The sequence below is a fragment of the Bufo bufo genome, chromosome 9, assembly GCF_905171765.1.
Source record: "Bufo bufo chromosome 9, aBufBuf1.1, whole genome shotgun sequence".
NCBI classification, from domain to species: domain Eukaryota; kingdom Metazoa; phylum Chordata; class Amphibia; order Anura; family Bufonidae; genus Bufo; species Bufo bufo.
Window position 1 is genome coordinate 205,278,516 of NC_053397.1, and position 18,105 is coordinate 205,296,620.

The 18,105-nt window shown below is 42.0% G+C and overlaps 1 protein-coding gene across 1 annotated transcript in view; it reads left to right on the forward strand.

The window, feature by feature from the left end:
* Positions 1-18,105, forward strand: part of COL24A1 (collagen type XXIV alpha 1 chain) — a 241,707-nt gene that overhangs the window by 114,362 nt on the left and 109,240 nt on the right. Inside the window, exons 13-14 of the mRNA XM_040407488.1 lie at positions 10,463-10,516; positions 12,243-12,287. Of these exons, the coding sequence (XP_040263422.1) occupies positions 10,463-10,516; positions 12,243-12,287 (99 nt within the window). The remainder of the gene's footprint in view (positions 1-10,462; positions 10,517-12,242; positions 12,288-18,105) is intronic.

Here is an 18,105-nt window from a genome sequence, read left to right on the forward strand (position 1 = left end):
GGGAAATGGTCCCCTTGGTGGCTGGACTATTAAGCTATTCAGAAAGTCTGCCGCTGAAGCTGTAACATTTCTTTTTTCAAGTCTTCATTTTAGGTTTCCGGAAAAATGTGTTTTCCCTGGCGCAGGAACTATTTTTAATGCGAGAAGTTAATTTAGGGTTACCATTCATTTTATTCAGTCCACTGTCTACTTTGTAACAAAAAATGTATTATTTGTCGACAAAGATTTAATTTTGTGGCTGAAGACTTTTTGTGTAACAGAATTAAACTGCAGGACACAACAAACACATTTTGGTCAGGAGCTCCAACCTATGGCTTGTATTTTGGAATATTTTTGTGCGCTTTGTATCCCATGTCCCTCCTGTTTGCTATGGGATCCCAAGTGCATCAGGTTTTATTGATTAATCTATCATAAGTGAAGGCCATGAATAGCAGCACTTGTCCATAGCTGGTCGACTGTAAGTAAATCCTTCACAATAAATGGTGTCTCGACTTCTTTCAGGCTGGTACAAATGCCCACTGTGTAATTGTATACTAAGAGGTTAGAACACTGTAGCACAAAGAGGGACGACTACTGGGCAAGGAGACATTCCTACTGATTTTCTGGCTTTACGGATCAAGGATTTCTTGCCAACACCTGGCACTGGGTTATTTGGGGGTTTGTGAAACCACATACAGATCACAGCTAGGCTTTCCTTTACCCGAGTCAAGGTTCAGTTCACTGCCCTCAACCTCTACATACCCTGTTCCAGGCAAAGTAGCTTGTAGACGTCCCCCACCCAAGGCACATGCTCCAGTTCTTGTTCCCCTAGCTACACCCTTGCAGGGGGCCCAATACAAGGTACTTATACAATCAGAGCTGCTCAGACAGTCTTAGGTTTGGGTGCTCTGCCACTTGGTGTGTAGAACATGAATTCTTAAGGTCCTTTTACACAGGATGCCAGAGCAGCAGATTGTTGGGATGGAAGCGTTCCTTCCCAACAATCTGCTGCTCTTTGATGGAGGAGACCGATCTGCTCTAGAGTATGGGGAGGAGCAATCACTAATGCCATCATTTTTCCCAGTACTCATTGTTTGCTGCCGGTAAAAGACAATTTTTGTGTGCGCACAAACTTCAATTACCTAATGAACAAGCATTTCACTTGTTCATTGGGTAATCGGCAGCACATTTACACTGCCAGATAATCGTTAACAAGCGTTCCTATGAACTCTTGTTTGCGATTATCTTTTGGACTCTCGGCCCGTGTAAAGGCCCTTTACAGTATACATGTCATCACATGCCTATAGTGAAACAGATTGTGCTATAGTGACCCACAAAGAGTTCGCGGCTCAGCCAGTGGCTTACTCTTGGGGGTTCCATCTGGTAGAGGGTATCTCACAAGAGCCACATCCATCTCTACAACTATAGGAGGTACGTGAAATCCCGGCCCAGCCACTCTCTGTGATCTTCCACGTGGTTGATGTTCCCAAGATCAGTTCATGACTGCTCTGCCTCTTCGACTGTGATATTGTGCCACAAATTGAATTAATGTTCAACTTGATCAGACTCAAGGCGTTGTATGTAATTTGTCATCCTTTTACCAAATATGTCCAAACCCCCAATTTTATCAGCTTCTATGCTTGGGCACAACACATTCAGAGTGTTCCTGTGGATAGAAGTTAAGTTGACATCTTGGCACAACCCCTTTGAATAGATGGTGAGAGAGCACCAAGGACGCATGCCCTGGCAGCTCCCTGATCTACTCCCCTTACTACCTATCAATAATGAAGCCATTATGCTTGTGCTTGTGCAGATCACAAATACATATTTTAAAGGGGTCATCTCAGTTCATACATGTGTGGCACTAGAATATGCCTCCAATGTCAGATAGGTGCGGGTCCCACCTCGAGGCGTTGAACATACCCTATAAGCATGTTGGTGAGGCAGGTAACATTGGTGAGCTTATAAATAAACAAATTATTTATTGGACCTATGGTTGCAAAAATCTGTGGGCCTCCATCTCTGCCTGGGACCCTACAAGTAGCACTTGAAATTGTAGCAGTAAAGATTTTGGTCTTAGATCTAGCCTTTAGTACAACTGAGCATAGCATAGCCTAGCAGTCCTTTTAAACGGCTCAGAGTGTTCCCAATTCAGATAAATGAGATCAAAATACTTCCATGGCTATGATCATGACCACCTGGGGCAAAAATGTCCAACTGGAGGCCACATAAGGGCCCTCATGTACCTGATAGGAGCAATAATATGGTGAAAACTTGGTAATCTACTTCCAGATAAAATACTTTGAGGGCCCCATACTTTGTTGTACTGATAGAGGATATCCCACCCAAATCAGAATTTCCATGTGTAGGTGGACAAGTACAGAGAAATACAAATTGTATTAAAAAACACATTATAATAAAAAATGCAGAAGTTGAGTAGGTTGCGCACATGGTTTAAATAAAGCTTCACCTTAGTTCATGAACTCGGCAGTGTGATTCAGACATTCTCAAAAATCTATTTTTTTTCCACATAAAAGAGTTAAAAAGCTATTGCTAAGAACGCAGATCTGGGTGTGTCGTGTACAACAGTAGCGCTTGTTCACCACAGCTGTCCTCTGTCTCGTGAAGCACTTAAAGGACCGCTGAGCCTAAAACAATGCAAGATGGAGCCACATGAAAATTATCAAACATTTGCAGTTATGTTTATGCTCCATATTGGAACAGTTTGCAGTCATGCCCAAGGCCTGAGGTTGCCACGTAAGAGGCCATGTTATAGATTTTTGCATTGGGGCCCAGGAGCTTCAAGACCAGCTTCAACACCAGCATACATATCTACAAATGTGTTTTGAATTTTTGTATTTTTTTTACTTTCCATGTTACTATATTTAAAAGAAACACTGACCACTGAATATGTCAAGGCTTCCTGCTCTGTAGATATCACTTCTCAGCAATCGTCTTGTTCATCATCACAGGCAGCCTTAAAATGAAAGATAGTATAAATAATTGAGGTGGGGCACACTCTAAAAGTATAGGGATCTTTATTAACATGTAACACTATTTATCACAATACAATATGGTATCAGCATATATAAGAATAAATATAGAATAAAAGAGCAGCAGATAAATACTGTTACCAATATTAAAATAGTGGGTTTAAAAGGCAACAATAAATAAATACAAAGTAAGAATATATAGTCAGATAATATAATTTAATATAACTATGGATCCCAATAAATTATGTTGTGGAGTTCATATATTCAATAATAAGTTGAACTGTTCAGTACTGATCATACAAATTTGCAATAATGATCATACAAGTAATCCACTGATCGTACTTGGTATATTATTCCATAAATTTTTGTTGCGGTAATGCAAGTAATCCTCTCCTGCAGACAGTCCTTAATCACAACTGTTAACAATAGTCAGTATCCCAAGCGTATTCAGCCTGAAGACAGTTCTTAATCACAACTGTTAACAATAGTCAATATTCCAAGCGTATTCAGCCTGAAGGTTTTGTTGAGCAATAATCTGGCTGTTCATACGCACAGCGGCGTCCCGCTGTATTTGCTATGAGAAGCGATCGCTTGGAAGAAATGTGCAAGATCTTACCCGAGGGTTTAGATGTACTGGATAATGAGCTCTCGACTCGGCGTGTCTGTCTTGTCTCCGGTCTCAAGAGCTGATGTCCAAGTTTGAATTTTGGCGCCAGTGGAGTGTGTTTGCTACACGAGGTATGAACCGGTCGTATAGTAGCGTTTAAATCACTGCGGCAATTCGTTGGTTTGGACAGCAATCTTCCAGGCTTCCTCGGTCTTGCAGGGTCTCTCTTCCCAATGGGGGGATTAACACCAGACGCGTTTTGGGGATTTAAAGAATGACTACTATACGCTACTATACGACCGGTTCATACCTCGTGTAGCAAACACACTCCACTGGCGCCAAAATTCAAACTTGGACATCAGCTCTTGAGACCGGAGACAAGACAGACACGCCGAGTCGAGAGCTCATTATCTAGTACATCTAAACCCTCGGGTAAGATCTTGCACATTTCTTCCAAGCGATCGCTTCTCATAGCAAATACAGCGGGACGCCGCTGTGCGTATGAACAGCCAGATTATTGCTCAACAAAACCTTCAGGCTGAATACGCTTGGAATACTGACTATTGTTAACAGTTGTGATTAAGGACTGTCTGCAGGAGAGGATTACTTGCATTACCGCAACAAAAATTTATGGAATAATATACCAAGTACGATCAGTGGATTACTTGTATGATCATTATTGCAAATTTGTATGATCAGTACTGAACAGTTCAACTTATTATTGAATATATGAACTCCACAACATAATTTATTGGGATCCATAGTTATATTAAATTATATTATCTGACTATATATTCTTACTTTGTATTTATTTATTGTTGCCTTTTAAACCCACTATTTTAATATTGGTAACAGTATTTATCTGCTGCTCTTTTATTCTATATTTATTCTTATATATGCTGATACCATATTGTATTGTGATAAATAGTGTTACATGTTAATAAAGATCCCTATACTTTTAGAGTGTGCCCCACCTCAATTATTTATACTATTTATTTCCTTCAGACTGGGTGTTGTCTGTTAGTGGGAGCACCTCTGTTTGGATCTCCACCTTATTTTAGTGCGACATATCCATTTATTATATCTCCTTTTAAAATGAAAGATAACACCACCATTCTTATTATGATATGGTCACTGCTCAGCTCCTCTCCGTCCCTGCACAATGACCTTTTCACAGGTCACAGAGCATGCCTACAACACTCTCCCATAGAAGTCAGTGAGTTCTCTCGAGTCTATTGTGTCAGTGGCCCATGTGCCTTCTGTAAAGCATATCTCTAAATGATGTTAAGAGCTGCTCAGGCAAGATGGTAGCCCCCCGTAATCTTGCATAGAAGATAGAATAAAAAAAATCTACAGTCAGAAAATAAAAACAGGCTAGAAAAAAAAAAATATGTGTCAGTATCTGGTTTTAACTAGCAGAAAAATTATAGATGATAAATTCCCTATAAATGGTCCTGGCATGTACACCGGTTGTTTTGTATTGTATTTTTGGGCAAATTAATCAAAAATGTTGGTGCATTCAGCTTAGTAAATTGCTCCACTGTCCTGTATGTTCTACTTCACATAACCAACATTGGATTTATATTCTGTAATTTCTGACTATCACTATCTACCATTGCTCTGTTATTGTACTCATAGATAAATGATGTGATCTGCAAACGCATACGTAGGAGTTTAGAGCTGAGGTTATAGCTGTTTGAGTGTGAGAAATACATTTGGATCATGCAGCACAGAATGGAAGCGGCTGATTTATGGGCTGAGGCTATATATTGCAGTGCATATCTTGTTTTAATATTATGGCTCTTGGGAGTATCTGAATTAACAGCCAAAAAGGCAATCTGTATTCAAGAGAAGAAACAATGCTTCTAAAAATCTGGAATTATTTTAAAAGGGTTATCTGGTTAAGACGGCCTTTTTTCTACCTTAAAGGGAACCTGTCATCTTGAAAATATTATCCAATCTTAGGGCAGCAAGTTAAAGCAGGGGAAACTGAGTAGTCAGAATAACTTGCCTTTTATCAATTTTAATCTCTGCTCATTCTGGATTTAGGAGTCCAGTCCTACACAGTGATTAGCTGCTTTCCCTGTATAACTGTGCATACAGATAGCTGGCAATTACTTATTAGGACTGCCCACTGGGCTCTTAATGGCTATGGGCACCTTTGGGGGAAATGTATTTTATTATTGGATTGTACAAATTTTGAGCTAAAAAAAATCTGTCTATTAAAATTATTGAGCCCCATTCTCCTTACAGCCTTGAGATTCTCTAGTAGCAGGCTTTGTGTTTTTACTGTGTTCCGTCAGGCAGCTCAGCTGACTGCTCCTTATCTCTGGCCTTATAAACACTCATTATAGCTTAAAGGGAACCAGTCACCAGTTTTATGGTGTCCTAACTAAGGGCAACATAAATAAGTGACTGATTCTCTTAGCAAAATGCTGGGTCACTTTCTTTAATTGACCCAGTCAATCTGCCAACATCAACATTGTATTGAAAAGCTCCAGCTGATAATGATGAGTCCTGAATATTCATGAGCTCCTGACTCTCCCCGCCTACCTGCTGCTGATTGACAGTTATTTTCCATATGAATCAGCAGCAGGTGGGCAGGGGAGTGGCTATAACTCTGAATTAAATATACGCTGGACTCAATGACATCACGCAGGACTCCAATCAGCTCATTAGCATGCGGCATCTTTGTGTGTATATTATGAGGTAACCATCTGTCACACCAGTAAGTAAATACATCTAAGGCACTTTTTAGTAGTTAATGATTGTATATAATTAGTTAGATTATAATCAAATATCCACATGACAGGTTCCCTTTAATTCTTATCTGATAAGAATGTGCCTTAAATAAGTGTTTTTCAGCTATTAGTAACTTAGATATAAGGGTTATTAGATAACCGGCAAAAAGTAAAAGTATAATTCTCAAAGCTAGACAGAAGTTAACCATTTATCAGAAAGATGCTGAATATTTTTGATTGAAAAAATGATTTTAAGCCCAAAATAAGTAAAATGCAATCATAAAAAATCCACCTAAAGGTGTACATAGCCTGTAAATCCAGGATACACAGAAACTTTAATAAATGAAATGTGAGTTATACTGAATATTTTTCCACAAAGCTATATATCAATTTGCTCGGGCTCTATGACATGCTGCTGGCAGTTCAGGCGGCATGTTAAGTGTGGCATGTTCCCTTTAACAGGGCAGTTGGAATCCAATTAGGACCCCCCTCTATCAGCCAGGGAGGAGAGCAGCTACAAAGAGAGACCCTACACATCCATGCATTGTATGGATGACCTATTGACTTCAATGGAGCACTGTGTAATAATTCATTGCCATGGCCCCTTCCAGGATCATAACTGGAACTGACTGTGTCCACAGAAAATTTGTGATTGGGGCTTCCACCTTAATGCAGTCCAGACCGAAAAAAAGCAAAAAAAACCTATTCTCCTCCTATAGCTGCCTCCGCTGTTCGTGCAGCACTGTGTCTAGGCACGCACTATAGACTGTGACCTGACGTCGCACAGTGTCAGGTCATAGTGCACTCCTACGCACACTATATCCCGTCCTGAAGCTGTGCACTTCCAGGACTTAGTGCAGTGCGGGCACCCGGAGAAGAAGAACAGGGAGCGGCGAGTAATACCAGCGCTAGGACTAGAAGCACTATACTCACCGCTCCCTGGGCCCTGAAAATAAATGTATTTGTCCTCCTCCTGGGCTCCTTCCTAAGTTCGAAGCCATAGCAGCTGCTTCTCCTTCTTTCATGGGAGATACGTCCCTGCCCCTATCAATACCCTTATAACATGGGGCAAGAGCAGTTCTCAATGGTAGATCTTGGGGTATGTACTCAATGAATCTTTTACAGTCTGAAAGGAAGAATGATAACACCCAGAACGAGAGGAGCACTTTTTTACATTAGTAGTGCTATATGCTTTAGAAATAGACCAGTTCTATGGGTCATCCTGGCAAAGAATCCCTTAGGACACGGCCATATGATCTGGTTTCTGCATGCTGTTTTGGAAGCCAAAACCAGGTAGCGAATTCAAAAAATAGGGGGTCATATCTGTCTTTTACACTTACTCTCCTTTTATGACCCACTTCTAATTTTGGCTTCCAAAACTGCATCAGGAAACCTGACATTTTGGTCATACCCTTAAAAAAGTCATAAATATCAATGCCAGTCAATGTACAGTACTTCTTAATGTTATCTTTATTGGCATATGACATGGACAAAACAATCCAGAATAACCTCTGTCGTATTTCCCCCTAAAAATAAATTTCACATAGACTTTAGATTGTCTGCAATATCATACAGAAAATACTGGAATCTGATGCTAAAAATGTCAATGTCAATAGGTAGCTTTAGTCTTTTTGAACCAGGAACTGTTGTGCTTTATTTTCCCAGCAGGGGCGCTGTAGAGAAAACAGGCATAAACGTGAAAGCTGAGGAATGCTAATATTATTTTCTTATTAAAGGGAAATTGTTGCCATGATTTTGGACTAGTATTTGCAGTAATAGATGAGTAGTACTGCATGAGTCCAGATCACCATTTTTAATTTTCCTACTGTCCCCCATTCCCCTGCTGTCAGCACTGCTGTGCTAACACAATCGAGAGGACTCCTGTGCGCATGCACAGCAGTCCTGACAAAATATTTAATCACAGCTTTAAAGGCTATGTACACATGTTGAGCAAAAAAATCATTTTTAAAATTGGTCTTTATTACAAATATGGAACCCTTTTTTCTGTATAGGGCTGAGATGCTCTAATAGAGGGATCAGAATTTTCTCTTTGCTGGTCAGCCAGCTAATCTGACTGGCTCCATATCTCTGACATTATAAACACTTATTATAGCTCAGTTCTTACTGATAGGAATGTGGATTAAATAAGTGTTTATGGCCTTTTAGTAAATTAGAGATAAGGGTTATTAGATAACCGGCACAAATTGAAAGTAAAAAGTACCATTCACACAGCTACAAAACAGCTAACCCTTTGTGACAGAACAGCTCAATATTTTTTTTTTTACTAAAGACCAATTGAAAAAAAATATTTTTAGCCCAAAATGAGTAAAATGCAATCATAGAAAAAAAATTGCCTCTGAAGGTGTCCATAGCCTTTAAAGGCTATGGATACCTTTTGGGGCAATTTTAAATGGGCTAAAAGTCATTTTTTCAATTGTGTTGTTTTTTTTTTAAGTTCAGTCTGCAAGTAGTCACTTTTTGTCTTTTTTTTATCCCACCATCTGATGTCTCATATGTAGCTCTTATCTCTGATCTCCTGACCTCATAGACACGTATTTTAGCCTAATTATTTATCAAACTGATAAGAATATTGCTTAAATAAGTGTTTACGAGGGTGGGCTTAAAAAAAAAAGCAAAGTGACAGAAAGCTTGCAAACAGACAGATTTTTAACACCTGTATCACAAAAAAGGCTGAACGTTTTTAATTAAGACCAATTGAAAATTTTTATTTTAGCCCAAAATGTGTAAAATGCAATCATAAAAAACGCCCCTGAATGTGTCCATAGCCTTTAAATGCTCAATGCGGGGAAACAGGAGTCCAGAATAAAATAAAAAATATCCATCAGGACTCCTTATCTGCAATGCTACTCATGTAGTACTGAAGATAATAGTGCAAGATCGTGTTGACAGATTCCCTTTAATTTCTCATTTTTCATATGCATTACAGTTTATGGTTCAGTTCCAACGTGAAAATAGCAATTCTAGTCGCTGCAATTAACTCCTTAGCTTTGCCACATCTGACAAACTGAGCTCCCCCATATATTGTACCTCAGCGACAGCTGTTCACAGCCTGCATATTACACTGAGCCTTATCAAAGCCAACAAAATGATGTAATCTCCAATCTGCAGCCCAGAGAAAGGAAGTGAATGAATGCCGCTCACATACTGCGGATGACACTTGCTGTGCATTTGTCACTATTAGTTTCTATTCAGGGCTGATGACATTTCTTTAGGCAAATTCTTTCAGTTTTGCTGGTATGGAATAACAATCTAATTCCTATTAGTGTTAAATTAGGTTCTGTTCCAACTGGAGATAAGCGGCATCAGTATGCCTGGTGACCACTTATCTTATTATTGAAATAACATTTGGCCAAGACAAAGGGTTGATAGCTGAAAGCCAGACAACGTTTATAGCAAGCTCTACGTGACTGCAGAAATACATTTTCTAGATGGATATAAATGGGATAACTACTTTAATGGGGTTTTCCTGTCCTTTTATATTGATTACCTATCCTCAGGATGGGTCATCAATATCTGATCAACTGGGGTCTGACTCCTCAAACCCCACCGATCGGTTGTTCTGCAGTAGCTTCTGCACTGGTAGTCGTTGCTGAAACTGCACAGCTCCGTACATTGTGTGTACTGGACATTGCTGGTTACAGCTCCCGCTGAAGTGAATGTAACCAGCTCTGTCTACTACACTCCATGGACGGAGCTGTAGTTCCAGCACTGACTTTCGGCACTACTGCAAAACAGCTGAATGCAAGATTGCAGGGTGTCCAACCTCTGCCAGTAAAATATGGATGGCTGATGCCTCATTCATACAGTCGGTGTTCGGTCAGTGACTTCCATCAGTGATTTTGAGCCAAAACCAGGTGCGGCTCTAAGCACAGAACAGGTGCAGATCTCTCCCTTATACCTTATGTCAGTGGAGGCTCCAATCCTGGTTTTGGCTCAAAATCACTGATGGAAATCACTGCCCAAACACTGAGTAAATGAGGGCTTATCCTGACGACTTGGTAAATTGGGCTGCAGTATTACAGATTGATCGAAAAATTTCCAGACTTTGGATTCCAGTATTGGGGATGTCTTCAATATCTTCAGCATATATGGTCACTCATTTATATGTTTCTATTTTTCAGGGTTTTCATGGAGACCCTGGTGACAGGGGTGCTGCCGGTCCAGATGGAAATCCAGTAAGTTCTTGAATTGTTCAACAAGACTTTATGCAGTGACCCAGTGGTCACTGCAAAGGGGTGTTATGACACTATGTAATGCACTTTCCTTCCGAAGGCTGGGTATGGAAATATGGGGTTAACTAGCCAGCCCTTTAGATGCAGTAACAGGTGTGAGCAGGTCATCCTAGTCCTCTGGTTGGAAGCTACTGTGCGAGGGAGTTGGAGTGTAGTAGCCACAGTGGGGAAGAGAGGTAAGCAGACAGGGATACACCAGCCCTGTGAACCAAGAGTAGCCAGCAGAAAGAAGAAAGAAACGTGTCTGCAGCAAGTGCCAGCCTCTGAGGGAGAGGAAAACTGAACTTAATAGAAGGTAGAGCAGCTGTTACAAGGGACAGTGCATAGACAAAAAGCCAGTAAAGGTAATGCACATGTCAGGCTATGGACTTCACTGCAATTTGGATTGGGTTAGAAGCTTCAGGCACCCTTTCATCCTGAACAGACATATTGTGCATCTGTTAAAGGACTATACCCTGCAGGTGGGTATTGTAGAATTACAATTACTGGAAAAATAAATAAAAAATTTCACCAATTAGGCTGGACCTTATAGAATGCACAGTTTATCTGGAAAGGGACACAGAGAGACTCACTATACTGCCTAACCCCTATACGCAGCCTTGGGAAAACTGCTTAATGCAATGTTATCCAACTTGTTACACCAAGCCCATCCTCATCATTGCTCTATATCACCACCGGCATTGCCACAGTATTGCACTGTCCAGTACCTCAAAGGATCCCTGCCTTGCACCCCAAAACCCACCAACGCCAAGGGCACCCCACCTACCACCAGGTTGGAGAACCGAAACCAGGGTGTGCCCCAAGTGAAAGAAAGGGTGCAGCCTTTCCTTCACTGCACAGCCCAGGGAGCATCAGGGTGATGACCACCACTGTGAGTAGTACTACCAGCATTCTCGCCACCACTACCACTCTCATCCTCTCCCCTCCAACCTCATAACATTTACATAATATCATGATACAATCATAGCGCGTGTCCAAAACAGTTTTTACAATTGACAAGCATATAAAGGCAATGTGGCCATATTATACCGAAATCCAACTTAAACTGACAATTACAAGGGAAAATGATTTATCGTGTCAGCAAGATGGTGGTCTTATGATAGGTTTTTCTCTTCATTGTAAACCAACACCATTACCAAGCTTCCATAAATCATCCATGTAGTTTCCTTCTAACTCCATATGGTTCACTTTAATGTCAGATATCCGTGCAGATTTTAAGCCGTGCATATCCCTTCTCATTGTTAGCTGCTGCAGTAATAATGGGAATCGCACATAGGACCATTTATCAAAAGCAGCTTTACTTGTGGTCATCCTAATGTAATCCTTATTTGCATTTATGACATTACATGCTTAATATCAGGAGCCCTTCTGTTTATTAACACATGCTACAGATGAGATTTTTTGCAAGTTGCGTATTTTGTTATGTTACTGGCTTTTGGAAAAATTAGCCGTTTATAAAATCTTTCAGCATTCATGCACATCGCTGGTTTTGTTATCTAAGCTGGTCTGCAGATGAGTATATGTTTCCATAGATTCTATGAGTTATACATAATACATTAAAACATGGCAATAATTGCTTTCTTTGCCTCCCATAAACAGTCATGCATTGCAACTATTGCCTCCCAGTTCATATGCATTATCACTCTGACCATTCCATATGATTTTGCAGGGGTCGGTTGGTAGTACTGGACCTTCTGGCTTTCCTGGCTTAAGAGTAAGTATAATATCTACTGCTGTTTTATAGCGTTCCAATATTAATATGCTGTAAATTAAAGTAGATTTCCAAAGGTAATTGATATAACCCAAAACAGACACAGACTTCCATTGACAGAGCCAAGCATATCTGCATCTACTTCACATGGACCTCCATGGACAGAGCCTCGCATATGTGCATTAACTCCACAAAGACTTCCATGGACAGAGCCTTGCACATGTGCGTCCACTCCAAATAAACCTCCAAAAGCAAATCTAAACAGGTGTGCATCCACTTCACATACAGTAGACCTCCATTGACAGAGCCTTGTACGTGACCGTCCATTTCACATACACTTCCCTGGACAGGGCCAGGTATATGTGCGTCCACTCCACTAAGACTTCCCTGGACAGAGCCATGTACATGTGCATCCACTCCACAAAGACTTCCATGGACAGAGCCACGCATATTTGCGTCCACTCCACAAAGACTTCCATGGACAGAGCCACTCATGTGTGCGTCCACTCCACATAGACTTCCATGGACAGAGCCACGCACATGTGCATACTCCTACATAGTCTTCCATGGACAGAGCCAAGTGTCCACTTCATGTATACTTCCATGGATAGAGCTACGCACATGAGCATTCACACCACATAGGCTTTCATGGAGAAACTTTATTCCCCCAGAACCATGTCAAAGGCCTCTTACCCAGCCAACCATTACCCTTCTCTGCACTGACCACAAGCAAAACCTTGAAACAGCTGTCTGCGGATGGATCTCTTTTCCTTTATGGAGAAGATTCTGGTTTGACTTATATCCTATAGTTGCAAGGCCTGTTAAAGAGGTTTTCCAGGATTCATATATTGATGGCCAATGCTCAAGATGGTCAGCAATATCTGATCGTGGGGGTCTGACTCCCGAAACCCCTGCCGATCAGTTGCTAGAAGAGGCCGCGGTGCTCCATTGAGCGCTGCGGCCTATTCCTAGACCAGTGACTTCACATTCAATGATCACATGGCCTATGTGCAGCTCAGTCCTATTCAAGTGAATGGGCCTGAACTGCAATACCAAGAACATCCACTATACAATGGATGATGCTGTGGTTGATATGCTGTGAGCATGCCACAGTGCACACCAGACCTCTTCAAGCAGCTTATCGTGGGGGATGGAGGTGGTGGACCCCCCCCCACTCATCAGATATTGATGACTAATCCTGAGGATAAGTCATCGATATAGAAATCCCGGAAAACCCCTCTAAACATCGGACCTTCACTCATAGGGATCTACCACCCCAGTAGAGCTACATATGATACCCTCTAGGTACCTACAGTTTGCATCACACTGAGATATTGCACGTTTTCTCTAAAGTTGTGTAATGCTGATTGTTGGTGTCCTGCCTGCTCCTTAAAAGATCTTTCAGAAAATAACATCTCTCTTCCTGTACCGAGCGAGTCTTGCCAGTTGGCACTGCGCCTCTTTATTTGTTGGACAATTGACACAAATCAGCCTGGAACATTTTGGTAGTTTTAGACAAAAGAGTGTTACCGGGCTGCCAACACTAAGCTCCGATCCCAGCTGTAGATCTTAAGAGCTTGCTGATTTATTGCAGAGAGTTAGCCGCGGTTCTCGACTACTGAATCTAAATGGCTTGTCGGAACCTTGTGAAATACATACTCTAGCTCCATATTGACCCTGCAGTGTGCCAAGAGCCTCATGAATAGGGGGGATGCTTGGAGTCACTCAGTAAATGCTATTATATAACACCAGGGGGATTCCAAGACCCGTATCAAGGTATAAGTAACTAGGGATAAAACATTTGGGTTGAATTAAGTTTACTATCTTTTTCTTCCTTCAGTGGCAAGCCATTTTTTGATTGCTGTCTGGACTCTGACGTATTTCAGGGTCTGTCTTACTTCTCATGTCATTGACTTGGTAAATAAAAAGCCCAGTGATTTATAATAAGAATAGCAGAATTCTGTTGGCTGAGTTCCGATGTACCGTGGCCAAGGTGCGTCCTCGATGCTGCCAAAAATGACACTGTCATGGAGATTGACGCGGTTTTCAGATGACTGCAGCTAAAATAACTTTCATTTTTTATGGTTGCGTGGTGAACTGCTGTTTTGCTGCATAACCTCTGGGCCACTAAAGGGGCTGTCTGGCCTTCGAGCCGACAACCCTTGGGGTCGTAATCTGTGCCACTTAACATAAAAAAACACCACTCGCCTGTCCACAGTCCCATTGTGCTCTGTTCCAGACTGATTCTGATCCCCACAGGACGAGGAAGTGGCTTAGTCCCATGACCACTGCAACCAATCACAGGCCTCAGTCTGTGATGTATTGTTCAAGTTGATGTGACCGCTGAGGCCTGTGATTGGTTGCAGCAGTCAAGGGACTAAGCCTCTTCCTGGTCCTGTGGGGACTAGAAGCAGCCAGGAGTCGAGCAGCAGACTGGGACCATGGACAGATGAGTGACAAGTTAGGACCCTAAGAGCCTTTAAGGATATCTTTGCACATTTGCAGCAAGGTGGATAAAATTTAAAAAAATCGGCACAAACATTTTCTGGTACTTATAGACGTTCTCTTAAAAGTGATAGTTCTTTTAGTTGCAGTCATTTCAAATCCACACTGATTTCCCTGTCAGATGCATGGTTTTCAGCCACATCTCAGACACATCTCTGTCTTGTTGCACCCAAAAAATGTGAACCAAGCCTTTAAGTAGTTACATTTTCCAGCAGTCTAGAGATTGGATGTTCAGACTTGTCGAATTGGTACAGCCCCTTTAAGCTGGTCATATACATTACATCTATATCGGCTGAAGATGCTGATTTTCGGCCAACCATCTAAGGCAGGCATGGCCAACCTGTGGCTCTCCAGCTGTTGTAAAACTACAACTCCCACCATGCCTTGCTGTAGGCTTATAGCTGTAGGCAGTCTGGGCATGCTGGGAGTTGTAGTTTTGCAACAGCTGGAGAGCCTCAGGTTGGCCATCCCTGATCTAAGGCCTCATGCACACGACCATATGTATTTTACGGTCCACAAATTACGATGGCGTCTGATTGACATCCGTGTTGCATCCACTTTCTGCATCCGTATGTCCGTTCCGCAAAGGGTTAGAATATGTCCAATACTTGGCCGCAAAAAATAAATAAATGCAACACAAACATTTCACAGATGTCATCTATATTTTGCAGATTCACCTTTTGTGGTTCGCAAAATACATATTCAACTGCTCTGCCCTTTTTTGTTCTCACGGAGAGAAGCCAAAGTCAGAGGTGCCTGGCAGCGTCTTTCTACCGCTCCACATTCAGATCACATGCACTCTCCAAGGGGAGAGCCCAAACCTAGTAGTCGAAGATCTGTGCCAACACCTTGGGTGGCAGCCTAGGTGAAAGCCGGAGCATAGATTTGGCGTACCCTCGACTTCGCCTGAGGGTTGCCCAGGTGTACTCCCAGCTTCGGCTGGGGATTGCCTATTTTGTCTCGGTCCCTTGCGGGAGCCTTCTGGCCCGGGGGGTCTGGGAAAGGTTTAAGGGGGGCCCTTCTCTTATGGAGAGGGCCTGCGATGGAGCGTAACCTTGTGCACGTTTTTTGTGTGGCACGCTGCATGATTTTGTTGCACAGGTGTAGAAAGCACGCTCCTCAGACACTCTCCGAGCTGAGTGTACATGTGTATAGGGGGTGAGCAGGGAGAACTGTCGACCAAAAACAACTCTTTAATGTATATATGGCCAGCCTTAGCCATCCAAAGGAAATCAAACACAAGGTTGAAAAAAAGATCAAAAAGTCTTTGCTCATCTAAATATGCATTTACACACATCTGAAGACACTGTAGGCTGCAGCTGCGGATGTAGAGACAGATCAACATTATACTTAACATTGCCAGTTGAGAAATGAGGAGGCTCAGCAGCGCCACCTGTTGAATGAAAGGCACTGTGACTGGACCAAATATCCTTGTTTCGAAAAGACAAGATGTAGGCGGCTAGGCCCCCTGCTCAACATGGTCTAGAACATTTCTAACGTCAAAGTCTACATGGATGTACTTGGCTCTGAATCACGCTATATGTATTTATTCTTACTCCTGTGGCCAAGCATCACATTACTCCTCAACCTTTTTATATGATTTTTAGGTTTAAATAATATTTTTTTTATATTTCTTTCAGTATAGTGAATGTGGTAGCACATTACTACGTATATAGTTAAAATAATATTTTTTTAAAATATTTCTTTCAGTATAGTGAGTGTGGTAGCACAGTACTACATTTATATCCAGGGAGGAGCCCTAAAGTCTCTTCCTGAGTGTCATAATGAATAATTTTGGGACGCACATGATTTTAAACAGCCACCAAACTTTATATGTTCTTATGATAACTTTCAAAAATAGGCCAGACCCAGGGGTGTATGTAGAGGGCCCTAGTACCAAGGGTGCCCCACCAATGAGGCCAGGTGAGGCAATCGCCTCAGGCAGCACCAGGTAGGGGCAAAGGGATCAGCACAAGGGCCATGGACAATGAGCACTTTCATTGTAGCAAAGAGATTAGGTTAAGAAATTGGCATTGGGTGGGGCGCCGTTTCAGTTTTCGCCTCAGGCAACAGAAAGACTAGGTGTACCCCTGCCTAGTACAATAATAGTATGGGGCCCCTTATCGTTTAGAGGGAATCTGTCACCAGGATCATGGACTATTATCTTCAGTAATACATGAATAGGATTATTCCTATGTCAAATTTATGACTGAATTGCCAGCAGAACGTCTAGCCAGGTGTCACTAGTAATGGGGAGGGGATAACACCAAATGACACACAGAAGGAATAGACCGGAGTCTAGGCCTCAAAGCTAAGGGAGAGGGATGGTGACCTCCTAGGAATCCCTAGACCTCTCCCTGACCCCTGCCAGTATGAGTAGACCCTGAAGGTGGAAATACTAATACACCGGAACCTAGGCCCTGAAGACCCTGGAAGTCCCTAGGAATGGTGGCAGTGAAAAGGGAGACTACTGGTTCCTTTCCAGATAAAGGAACCAGCGTCTCCCTGAGGCCTAGACAACAACACACAAGCGAACAACAAAATGCAAGACAAAATGCACTTGGCTTAAAGTAGAATGGAGGAGCAGGAGATCCAAAGAAACAACACACCAGATCATCCAACTCTAGCAGGAAATATCAAGCGCATGGTAAGCAGTGTGCGTCAGAACTAAATAGGGCCTCAGTAATGACTACAAGCTGCACCTAACAAGAGGTGTGGTCATTACCAAACACAACACTGAAAGGAGAAAACAGAGAGACTGTCAGATATCCTCATGTGCGGCCAGTCTCTCCGATCTTCTCACCTCATGGGAGGGACCGTGACACCAGGTGTTGCCAGTTCGGAGTGTGTCCCTGCACAGTATCCAATCAGCGATGCCAGTGTCAGAATGTCAGACTGTGCAGGGACACACCAAACCCCAGTAGGACCTTTATTGCAGACTGCTGGCAGCTTATTCATAAACTTCTAGTAAGGCTTTGTAGACACCAAATAGTGCATAGAGGTGACCACTTGGGGACAAATAGTGCACTTAACCTGTCTGTAAACTGTGACACAATCGTCTGCACTTTCTCCCTTCAAACTGATATTAAAACTCCAGCATGACAGGATAAAGTAATGTGGTCCAGATGAATGTTTGACAGCATTTGTATCAGTTGATCTTAACATCTGAATCATATAGGAGACATAAAGGCTTGCAATTCTAAATGAAATTAGGACTTCAGTAGGACCATACAACATAACTATCAGATAGCATACAGCCACAGCAGATATACCATGCTAAATGGGTTCAGTGTGCATACAATTAGAACTCCAAGTT